The sequence below is a fragment of the Bombina bombina genome, chromosome 1 (genome assembly GCF_027579735.1).
Source record: "Bombina bombina isolate aBomBom1 chromosome 1, aBomBom1.pri, whole genome shotgun sequence".
Taxonomy (NCBI): domain Eukaryota; kingdom Metazoa; phylum Chordata; class Amphibia; order Anura; family Bombinatoridae; genus Bombina; species Bombina bombina.
In genome coordinates, this window is record NC_069499.1 from 191,539,955 (window position 1) to 191,553,004 (window position 13,050).

Sequence of the window (13,050 nt, forward strand, 5' to 3'; positions counted from 1 at the left end):
GAAAAGCATCAGGGTGCACCGGGACCTCAAGGAACTTGTCCATCTTGCACAATTTTTCTGGGATGACCAGATTGTTACAATCATCCAGAGTAGATAGCACCTCCTTAAGCAATGCGCGGAGATGCTCTAATTTAAATTTAAATGTCACAACATCAGGTTCTGCCTGCTGAGAAATTCTTCCTGTATCAGAAATTTCCCCATCTGACAAAACCTCCCTCATTGCCACTTCAGATTGGTGTGAGGGTATGACAGAAAAATTATCATCAGCGCCCTCCTGCTCTATAGTGTTTAAAACAGAGCAATCGCGCTTTCTCTGAAATGCTGGCATTTTGGATAAAATATTTGCTATGGAGTTATCCATTACTGCCGTCAATTGTTGCATAGTAACAAGCATTGGTGCGCTAGAAGTACTAGGGGTCTCCTGCGCGGGAAAAACTGGTGTAGACACAGAAGGAGATGATGTAGAACTATGTCTACTTCCTTCATCTGAGGAATCATCTTGGGCAACTTTACTATTTGTGACAGTACTGTCCTTACTTTGTTTGGACGCTATGGCACAATTATCACACATATTTGAAGGGGGAGTCACATTGGCTTCCATACATACAGAACATGATCTATCTGAAGGCACAGACATGTTAAACAGGCTTAAACTGGTTAATAAAGCACAAAAACCGTTTTAAAACAAAACCGTTACTGTCTCTTTAAATGTTAAACAGGGCACACTTTATTACTGAATATGTGAAAAACTATGAAGGAATTATCCAATCTTTACCAAATTTTCACCACAGTGTCTTAATGCATTCAAAGTATTGCACCCCAAATTTCAAGCTGTTAACCCTTAAAATGTGGAAACCGGAGCCGTTTACAATTTTAACCCCCTTACAGTCCCAGCCCCAGCCTTTGCTGCGACTTCACCAATCCCAGGGGGGTATACGATACCAAATGAAGCCTTCTAGGAACCTTTTCAGTGAATTCCAGACCCTCACACATGCAGCTGCATGTACTGTTCTCAAAAGTAACTGCGCAGTAATGGCGCGAAAATGAGGCTCTGCCTACTACATAGAAAGGCCCTTCCTGACTGGGAAGGTGTCTTAACAAGTGCCTGGCGCAAAAAACGTTCCCCAAAGTTATAAAAGTGTGAAATTCAACATCAAACTGCATATAATACCTAAATAAAGCAATCGATTTAGCCCATAAAAGTGTCTACCAGTTTATAGCCCATAATAAGCCCTTTATTCTGTTTGAGACTAAGAAAATGGCTTACCGATCCCCATGAGGGAAAAATGACAGCCTTCCAGCATTACACAATCTTGTTAGAAAAATGGCTAGTCATACCTTGAGCAGAAAAGTCTGCAAACTGTTCCCCCCAACTGAAGTTCTCTCAGCTCAACAGTCCTGTGTGGGAACAGCAATCGATTTTAGTTACTGCTGCTAAAATCATACACCTCTTATAAACAAAACTCTTCATCTCTTTCTGTTTCAGAGTAAATAGTACATACCAGCACTATTTTAAAATAACAAACTCTTGATAGAAGAATAAAAAACTACAACTAAACACCACATACTCTTCACCATCTCCGTGGAGATGCTACTTGTTCAGAGCGGCAAAGAGAATGACTGGGGGGGCAGAGCCTGGGAGGGACTATATGGACAGCTTTTGCTGTGCTATTTGCAATTTCCTGTTGGGGAAGAGAATATTCCCACAAGTTATGGATGACGCCGTGGACCGGACACACCAATGTTGGAGAAATATACTATTTAGTAAATTATTCAATATATGGATACAAAAAGAAGAGAGCGCCTCATAGTGCAATATCAGACATGCTAGATGTGGTAAACGTGGGTAACAGCAATCGTAGGAGAGGTACTCACATGGTAGATAGCACTTGAAATAAGTGCATACAGGCAGGCTGACCTTCAACAGCAGTCAGTACGCTGAATTATTAGAACTTGGCAGCAGTCTCCCGGAGAGCAAAGTGGTCCGTCTGAGGTAAGTACGAGCTGATTCCAATGATGGAGCTGTGGGGAAAAAGATCCAAGCGGTACTTTGTCATACGCCAAAAAGTGATCCGCCCGAGGCAGGAGTGGGCTGTTCCTGGTAGCCACACTGTGGTGAAGGTTTTCCTGTGTACTACGTGTGCAATTAAACCAACGTCTGCAGAAGCTGTATATTAGCATTAGACCAATTGGAGGTGAAAACAGTTCATAATATTAGATTGAACCTTGTATATAAACGTAACCAATAATGAAAAAAAGGTTATTGTGGTGTAAAAAATGGCAGGGTCAGATGTATAGTATAAAAGGGAATTTTAATAATTGTATTGCTCTAGTAAAATCCCCCTTTTACACTATACATCTGACCCTGCCATTTTTTACACCACGATAACCTTTTTTTCATTATTGGTTACGTTTATATACAAGGTTCAATCTGATATTATGAACTGTTTTCACCTCCAATTGGTCTAACGCTACTAAACAGCTTCAAACGAGAGCCGAGAGGACAAAATTCCCTGATCTGCAGACATTGGTTTAATTGCACACGTAGTGCACAGGGAAACCTTCACCACAGTGTGGCTACCAGGAACAGCCCACTCCTGCCTCGGGCGGATCACTTTTTGGCGTATGACAAAGTACCGCTTGGATCTTTTTCCCCACAGCTCCATCATTGGAATCAGCTCGAACTTACCTCAGACGGACCACTTTGCTCTCCGGGAGACTGCTGCCAAGTTCTAATACTTCAGCGTACTGACTGCTGTTGAAGGTTAGCCTGCCTGTATGCACTTATTTCAAGGGCTATCTACCATGTGACCTCTCCTACAATTGCGGTTACCCACGTTTACCACATCTAGCATGTCTGATATTGCACTATGAGGCACTCTCTTCTTTTTGTATCCATTCCTTAGATTATCCGTTTTACCAGCGGCTTTGAAGAGGAGCAGCCTGTGTCCTGATTACTTTTGAACTATCTGAACATTTATTAGATTCACAGCGTTTGAACACCTGGTATTGGGGTATCATATTTTTCAATATTGCACTTTTTTATAATTGTATGCATTAGAGCACTTTGTCTCTCATTTTACTATTATTTTGTGATCACATATATATTTTTATATTTATACCTAGTATTACTTTATTACCTATTGTTTACCAATCCCTACTGGGCTACAAATTAAGTCACAACATTTATTTCATTTGTTTTCTTTTATTCATTACTTTTGTCTCACCCTAGCGCACCCTTAATATATGCTCCTAGGCGCATATATATATATTTTTGACCACAATTATTCAATATACCAGTGCTATAAATCTGCAAGTGAGTAACAGATTAAAAACATAATATATAGGATAGAAAAGGATAGAGTACTGCATTTTAAACATGGTATGGGGACACTAAAGTGTCAGAGCACCTATTTAGTTATTACAGATGGTAACTGCAGTCAACTATGTTCAATATTGAGTAGACTAGTAACTTTACACACACACATACATATATATATATATACACACACACATATACATACACACGCATACACTGTATATACACACACACAGTATATATATATATATATATATATATATACACACACACATATACATACACACATATACAAACAGTATATATATATATATATATATATATATATATATATATATACACATATACACACACACACACATATATATATATATACAGTATATATATATATATATTTAATCTATCTGCTTTAACAGTATAAGATGAGGCGTGTCATTTGGATAAAGGTTGTCATCACAAGCAAAGAGTAAGGATGAATGGAATAGTAAATTACAGATTTAACAAATACTACAGCCATCTAAAAATCCCACATAATGTAGTACCAACTAAGAACTGATATTGTTCCTGTAGTTATGGCCAAAAGTAAAGTATCAAGAGAGCTAAAGAGACATTGTATTCCATAATTTTTTATATCATCACTATGAAAGAACAAGATTTAAACATGTTGATTGTCTTGTCTAAAACATGAAAGTAAAAGCTGTTTAAAGTTAAACTAAAAAAGTGACACAGTATTTGTGTACCTACTACTAATGCTCACTGGCTCATCGGATCTTCCTAGTAATGTTCATTGGTTGTACCCATCAACCAATGAGAATTTGTAAAAAGTACATATCAGCCAATAAGAATTAGTTTAAATTATGCTCTTTCATGTAGATAATAGATGTTTAAATGAACATAAAATGTTTTTTGTTTAAATGATTTGTTCTAGTCCAATAACCTATAACTACAGTTAAGATGCTTATTAAACTTTAATTTACCAAGTTTACCAGATGGCCCAAAGCAAAAGCTAATTTTTTGCTCTGCATTAAAATCCAAATTTTATACAAGATAAATGCATTCATGACTCAATCTGCCTACCCTTTGGTAAACCGAGAAAGCTCCTGGCAGAGACTTGCAGCACTGTGAGCTTCTTCAGAATCATCTGTTACTTCATCAGCTACGAAATCTGAGAACAGTTTAGAGGGAAAAAATGGAGGGAGAAATTACTAAATAACTATTTAGGATCACACATATTGCGTCTGATATTCTTTTACAGTTTAAATTATTAGAGCAGTGAACAATGATGAGATATAGAACATCCACTTGAACAGACCAAGAAGTAAATTGCAGTTTTAATTTGGCTGACAAACTATAAATTAAATCAGGGCTCGACAAACCCAGGAGCCAGGCAGCCACTGGCTCCTAGAATTTTACCCCTGGCTCCTAACTTTTTCAGATTATTCTCCATATTTATATATGCAAATGACACTGTCTCGCTCCTAAAAGTATCACTGGCTCCTACATTTTAAACAAATTTGTCAACCCTTGAATTAAATGAACCTTTTAATGGGGCCTATGAACCTTTATTGGCTGTAATGTCCAAATATATCCGAGGAGTAGCTGTTACATAATCTTGAAGGAAACTGTCCACATATTCTGACATATTCTGACAAATTTGAAGAAATAGATTCTATCCCGGAAATTATAGGCCTATAATTTCCGGGATAGAATCTATTTCTTCAAATTTGTCAGAATATGTGGACAGTTTCCTTCAAGATTATGTAACCTGTCTCCCATCCCATTTGAAGGATTCCACAGAACTAATAAAGATTTTAAAAAATATTAAATGGGAAAAAGATTTTATTCTAGTAACATGTGATGTGTGCTCTCTTTACACGAGTATTAAACACACTTTAGGCTTACAGGCAGTAGAATACTTTTTAAATAAGAGGGGAGAAATGCCAATAGAACAAATTCAATTTCTACTCGATAGTATATCTTATATTTTAAATAATAATTACTTTAATTTTAATAATCAATTTTATTTACAAATTAAAGGAACGGCGATGGGCACCAAGTTCGCCCCCAGTTATGCAAACCTTTTCATGGGATTCATAGAAGAAAAGCTAATTCATGGATCACAATGGGAGGCGAACTTGGTGCTCTATCGTCGTTTCATAGATGATATAGTTTTAATATGGAAAGGGGATAAGGAAATTTTAGACATGTTTTTAGAGGATTTTAACAACAATGAATTTGATATTAAATTAACTTATGAAATCAGTACTAGCAATATAAGCTATTTGGATGTAGATATTGAAATACATAACAATGAAATTATTACAAAAACATAATTTATGCTTACCTGATAAATTCCTTTCTTCTGTTGTGTGATCAGTCCACGGGTCATCATTACTTCTGGGATATAACTCCTCCCCAACAGGAAATGCAAGAGGATTCACCCAGCAGAGCTGCATATAGCTCCTCCCCTCTACGTCACTCCCAGTCATTCGACCAAGAATCAACGAGAAAGGAGAAACCAAGGGTGAAGTGGTGACTGGAGTATAATTTAAAAGATATTTACCTGCCTTAAAAAACAGGGCGGGCCGTGGACTGATCACACAACAGAAGAAAGGAATTTATCAGGTAAGCATAAATTATGTTTTCTTCTGTTATGTGTGATCAGTCCACGGGTCATCATTACTTCTGGGATACCAATACCAAAGCAAAAGTACACGGATGACGGGAGGGATAGGCAGGCTCATTATACAGAAGGAACCACTGCCTGAAGAACCTTTCTCCCAAAAATAGCCTCCGAAGAAGCAAAAGTGTCAAATTTGTAAAATTTGGAAAAAGTATGAAGCGAAGACCAAGTTGCAGCCTTGCAAATCTGTTCAACAGAGGCCTCATTCTTAAAGGCCCAAGTGGAAGCCACAGCTCTAGTAGAATGAGCTGTAATTCTTTCAGGAGGCTGCTGTCCAGCAGTCTCATAGGCTAAACGAATTATGCTACGAAGCCAGAAGGAGAGAGAGGTAGCCGAAGCCTTATGACCTCTCCTCTGACCAGAGTACACGACAAACAGGGAAGACGTTTGTCGAAAATCCTTAGTTGCCTGCAAGTAGAACTTGAGGGCACGAACTACATCCAGATTGTGTAGAAGACGTTCCTTCTTTGAAGAAGGATTCGGGCACAGGGAAGGCACCACGATCTCTTGATTGATGTTCCTGTTAGTGACTACCTTAGGTAAGAACCCAGGTTTTGTACGCAGAACTACCTTATCTGAATGAAAAATCAAATAAGGAGAATCACAATGTAAAGCTGATAACTCAGAGACTCTCCGAGCCGAAGAAATAGCCATTAAAAATAACACTTTCCAAGATAACAACTTTATATCAATGGAATGAAGGGGTTCAAACGGAACTCCTTGTAGAACGTTAAGAACAAGGTTTAAACTCCATGGCGGAGCAACAGTTTTAAACACAGGCTTGATCCTAGCTAAAGCCTGACAAAAGGCCTGGACGTCTGGATTTTCTGACAGACGCCTGTGTAACAAGATGGACAGAGCTGAGATCTGTCCCTTTAATGAGCTAGCCGATAAACCCTTTTCTAAACCTTCTTGTAGAAAGGACAATATCCTAGGAATCCTAACCTTACTCCAGGAGTAACCTTTGGATTCGCACCAGTATAGGTATTTACGCCATATCTTGTGGTAAATCCTTCTGGTAACAGGCTTCCTAGCCTGTATCAGGGTATCAATTTCCAAGCAGTCAGCTTCAGAGAAGTTAGATTTTGATGTTTGAATGGACCCTGTATCAGAAGGTCCTGTCTTAGAGGTAGAGACCAAGGCGGACAGGATGACATGTCCACTAGATCTGCATACCAAGTCCTGCGTGGCCATGCAGGCGCTATTAGAATCACTGATGCTCTCTCCTGTTTGATTTTGGCAATCAATCGAGGAAGCAGCGGGAAGGGTGGAAACACATAAGCCATCCCGAAGTTCCAAGGTGCTGTCAAAGCATCTATCAGAACCGCTCCCGGATCCCTGGATCTGGACCCGTAGCGAGGAAGTTTGGCGTTCTGGCGAGACGCCATGAGATCTATCTCTGGTTTGCCCCAACGTCGAAGTATTTGGGCAAAGACCTCCGGATGAAGTTCCCACTCCCCCGGATGAAAAGTCTGGCGACTCAAGAAATCCGCCTCCCAGTTCTCCACTCCCGGGATGTGGATTGCTGACAGGTGGCAAGAGTGAGACTCTGCCCAGCGAATTATGTTTGATACTTCCATCATTGCTAGGGAGCTTCTTGTCCCTCCTTGATGGTTGATGTAAGCTACAGTCGTGATGTTGTCCGACTGAAACCTGATGAACCCCCGAGTTTTTAACTGGGGCCAAGCCAGAAGGGCATTGAGAACTGCTCTCAATTCCAGAATGTTTATTGGCAGGAGACTTTCCTCCTGATTCCATTGTCCCTGAGCCTTCAGAGAATTCCAGACAGCGCCCCAACCTAGTAGGCTGGCGTCTGTTGTTACAATTGTCCAGTCCGGCCTGCTGAATGGCATCCCCCTGGACAGATGTGGCCGAGAAAGCCACCATAGAAGAGAGTTTCTGGTCTCTTGATCCAGATTCAGAGTAGGGGACAAGTCTGAGTAATCCCCATTCCACTGACTCAGCATGCACAATTGCAGCGGTCTGAGATGTAGACGTGCAAAGGGTACTATGTCCATTGCTGCTACCATTAAGCCGATCACCTCCATGCATTGAGCTACTGACGGGAGTTGAATGGAATGAAGGACACGGCATGCATTTAGAAGCTTTGTTAATCTGTCTTCTGTCAGATAAATCTTCATTTCTACAGAATCTATAAGAGTCCCCAAGAATGGAACTCTTGTGAGAGGAAAGAGAGAACTTTTCTTTTCGTTCACTTTCCATCCATGCGACCTTAGAAATGCCAGAACTAACTCTGTATGAGACTTGGCAGTTTGAAAGCTTGAAGCTTGTATCAGAATGTCGTCTAGGTACGGAGCTACCGAAATTCCTCGCGGTCTTAGTACCGCCAGAAGGGCACCCAGAACCTTTGTGAAGATTCTTGGAGCCGTAGCCAATCCGAATGGAAGAGCTACAAACTGGTAATGCCTGTCTAAGAAGGCAAACCTTAGATACCGGTAATGATCTTTGTGAATCGGTATGTGAAGGTAAGCATCCTTTAAGTCCACTGTGGTCATGTACTGACCCTTTTGGATCATGGGTAAGATTGTCCGAATAGTTTCCATTTTGAACGATGGAACTCTTAGGAATTTGTTTAGGATCTTTAAATCCAAGATTGGCCTGAAAGTTCCCTCTTTTTTGGGAACCACAAACAGGTTTGAGTAAAACCCTTGTCCTTGTTCCGACCGCGGAACCGGATGGATCACTCCCATTAATAACAGATCTTGTACACAGCGTAGAAACGCTTCTTTCTTTATCTGGTTTGTTGACAACCTTGACAGATGAAATCTCCCTCTTGGGGGAGAGAATTTGAAGTCTAGGAGGTATCCCTGAGATATGATCTCTAGCGCCCAGGGATCCTGAATATCTCTTGCCCAAGCCTGGGCGAAGAGAGAGAGTCTGCCCCCCACTAGATCCGGTCCCGGATCGGGGGCCCTCGGTTCATGCTGTCTTTGGGGCAGCAGCAGGTTTCCTGGTCTGCTTGCCCTTGTTCCAGGACTGGTTAGGTTTCCAGCCTTGTCTGTAACGAGCAACAGCTCCTTCCTGTTTTGGTGCAGTGGAAGTTGGTGCTGCTCCTGCTTTGAAATTCCGAAAGGGACGAAAATTAGACTGTCTAGCCTTAGCCTTGGCTTTGTCTTGAGGCAGGGCGTGGCCCTTACCTCCTGTAATGTCAGCGATAATTTCTTTCAAACCGGGCCCAAATAAAGTTTGCCCCTTGAAAGGTATATTAAGTAATTTGGACTTAGAAGTTACATCAGCTGACCAGGATTTTAGCCACAGCGCCCTACGTGCCTGAATGGCGAATCCTGAGTTCTTAGCCGTAAGTTTGGTTAAATGTACTACGGCCTCCGAAATGAATGAATTAGCTAGTTTAAGGACTCTAAGCCTGTCCGTAATGTCGTCCAGCGTAGCTGAACTAAGGTTCTCTTCCAGAGACTCAATCCAAAATGCTGCCGCAGCCGTAATCGGCGCGATGCATGCAAGGGGTTGCAATATAAAACCTTGTTGAACAAACATTTTCTTAAGGTAACCCTCTAATTTTTTATCCATTGGATCTGAAAAAGCACAGCTATCCTCCACCGGGATAGTGGTACGCTTAGCTAAAGTAGAAACTGCTCCCTCCACCTTAGGGACCGTTTGCCATAAGTCCCGTGTGGTGGCGTCTATTGGAAACATCTTTCTAAATATTGGAGGGGGTGAGAACGGCACACCGGGTCTATCCCACTCCTTAGTAACAATTTCAGTTAGTCTCTTAGGTATAGGAAAAACGTCAGTACTCGCCGGTACCGCAAAGTATTTATCCAACCTACACAATTTCTCTGGTATTGCAACAGTGTTACAATCATTAAGAGCCGCTAAAACCTCCCCTAGTAATACACGGAGGTTCTCCAATTTAAATTTAAAATTTGAAATATCTGAATCCAATCTGTTTGGATCAGAACCGTCACCCACAGAATGAAGCTCTCCGTCCTCATGCTCTGCAAGCTGTGACGCAGTATCAGACATGGCCCTAGTATTATCAGCGCACTCTGTTCTCACCCCAGAGTGATCACGCTTGCCTCTTAGTTCTGGTAATTTAGCCAAAACTTCAGTCATAACAGTAGCCATATCTTGTAATGTTATCTGTAATGGCCGCCCAGATGTACTAGGCGCCACAATATCACGCACCTCCCGGGCGGGAGATGCAGGTACTGACACGTGAGGCGAGTTAGTCGGCATAACTCTCCCCTCGCTGTTTGGTGAAATTTGTTCAATTTGTACAGATTGGCTTTTATTTAAAGTAGCATCAATACAGTTAGTACATAAATTTCTATTGGGCTCCACCTTGGCATTGGAACAAATGACACAGGTATCTTCCTCTGAATCAGACATGTTTAACACACTAGCAATAAACTTGCAACTTGGTTACAATCTTATTTAACAAAAACGTACTGTGCCTCAAAGAAGCACTAAACGATTAAATGACAGTTGAAATAATGAACTGAAAAACAGTTATAGCATCAATCCTTAAAAACAACACAACTTTTAGCAAAGGTTTGTTCCCCTTAGTAAAGTAACAATAATTAAATTTGAAACATAAAAATTACAGAGCAACGTTTTTTAATCACAGTCAATATATAAGTCTCACAGCTCTGCTGAGAGAATCTACCTCCCTCCAAAGAAGTTTGAAGACCCCTGAGTTCTGTTAGAGATGAACCGGATCATGCAGGAAATACAAGAGTAACTGACTGGAAATTTTTGATGCGTAGCAAAGAGCGCCAAAAAACGGCCCCTCCCCCTCACACACAGCAGTGAGAGAGAAACGAAACTGTCACAATTTAAAACAAGCAACTGCCAAGTGGAAAAATAATGCCCAAACATTTATTCACTCAGTACCTCAGAAAATGCAAACGATTCTACATTCCAGCAAAAACGTTTAACATAATAAATACCTATTCAAAGGTTTAATGTACTTTTAACAGAGTAATTCCAGTGAAATACCATCCCCAGAATACTGAAGTGTAGAGTATACATACATGTCATTATAACGGTATGGCAGGATTTTCTCATCAATTCCATTCAGAAAATAAAAACTGCTACATACCTCAATGCAGATTCATCTGCCCGCTGTCCCCTGATCTGAAGCTTTTACCTCCCTCAGATGGCCGAGAAACAGCAATATGATCTTAACTACTCCGGTTAAAATCATAGTAAAAACTCTGGTAGATTCTTCTTCAAACTCTGCCAGAGAGGCAATAACACGCTCCGGTGCTATTGTAAAATAACAAACTTTTGATTGAAGTTATAAAAACTAAGTATAATCACCATAGTCCTCTCACACATCCTATCTAGTCGTTGGGTGCAAGAGAATGACTGGGAGTGACGTAGAGGGGAGGAGCTATATGCAGCTCTGCTGGGTGAATCCTCTTGCATTTCCTGTTGGGGAGGAGTTATATCCCAGAAGTAATGATGACCCGTGGACTGATCACACATAACAGAAGAAAACTCATTTTAAGGAGGTTGATTCAAATGGTTACATTCATAGTAATAGTTGTCATTATAAAAAATGGTTAGAAAATATTCCTAAAAACCAATTTCTACGAATTAGAAAAAATTGCACTAGACAGGAGGATTTTGAAATACAGGCCAATCACTTGGAAGGGAAGTTTAAAAAAAGAGGTTATAATAAAGAACTCATAAACACTGCTAGAGTGGAAGCCAAAGGAAAAACTCAGCAAGATCTATTACAAAGCAGAATGAGAAAAGAGTGCAATAATGAGTTTCTAAATATCCCTTTTATTACGGATTATAATGTCAATCATAATAAATTAAGAGAGGTTTTAAATAAGCACTGGCACTTACTTCAAAGAGATCCCTATATTGGTGAATCCCTTACTGATAAACCAAAAATAGTGTATAGAAAAACAAAGAATTTTAAAAATATATTAGCACCTAGCACTTTTAAACCTATGAAACCAAACTTAAGAGATGTAGACCTAAATGGACACAAAATAGAGGGATATTTCCCTTGTATATCTTGCAAAGCCTGCAAGTATAGCAGTAAAAAAACAAGTGTAAAATCAAGTGTAACTCAAAAAGAATATAAAATTAGAGACCAGATAAAATGCTCTGATAAAAATGTTGTGTATATAATAGAATGCCCATGCCATAAGCAATACTTGGGAGAGACCTCACGCATGTTGAGGGACAGAATTAGAGAGCATATCCTAAATATAGAAAATGGATACAAAAAACATTTGCTCTCTAAACATTTTAAAGAAGAACACAATCAGAACCCAAAAGGCATGAAATACTGGGGCTTGAGAAAGATTAAACAAGATTGGCGTGGGGGAGATATTAATAAGAAACTTTTAAGATCAGAAGCAGAGCTAATTTTTAATTTTAAAACCCTTACTCCCTTAGGCCTTAATGCAGAGCTAGATCTCAATCCTTTTATTTAATGCATTTCCAAATAATATATTTTAAAATGATGTAGATGACATGATTTTATTAATTATAGGAATATATATATTTTTTATAAGAACAATTTTAAAGTACATGACAGTTTTAATATATTATATAATTTTAAAAATTCAGTTTGTATCTATATTTAATAATAGGAAAGGAATACTCAATAACTAACTAAATTATTATCATATTATTTTAGGTATAGATTCATTTAGATTAACATGATAATTGTTTAAAAGAAGGTAGTCATGAGTTTTGAAGTTGGGTTATTAATAATTTATTTATTATGTTTTGAATATTTTATTGGAATTAATTTATTAAGTAAGGGAATAAATGCGATTAAATTAATTATTGTGTATAATAAAATTTCTATTGTCACAAAATGCCCTTAGGATTAAATACACTTTACTATGTTTTTAATTAAATGTTCCATTCTCAAAAGAATAAGTTGAGAAAATTGAAGAAGTAACTAAGAGAGAAGTTGTCCCTTTAAGAAAAGATATATCCCTTTAAAGAAACCCACATAAGAAGGCTGCTGTACAGGAATAGACTCATCTTGAAAAAAGCATTAAGCTGAAACGCGTAGATGAGTGAGGATCGT

General features: G+C 39.2%; 1 protein-coding gene across 5 annotated transcripts in view; it reads right to left on the minus strand.

Moving 5' to 3' along the window:
* Positions 1-13,050, minus strand: part of UBR1 (ubiquitin protein ligase E3 component n-recognin 1) — a 693,945-nt gene that overhangs the window by 33,929 nt on the left and 646,966 nt on the right. For all 5 annotated transcript variants that reach the window (XM_053697798.1, XM_053697801.1, XM_053697800.1 and 2 more), the window contains one exon: positions 4,397-4,484. In XM_053697798.1, coding sequence (XP_053553773.1) covers positions 4,397-4,484 — 88 coding nt within the window. The remainder of the gene's footprint in view (positions 1-4,396; positions 4,485-13,050) is intronic.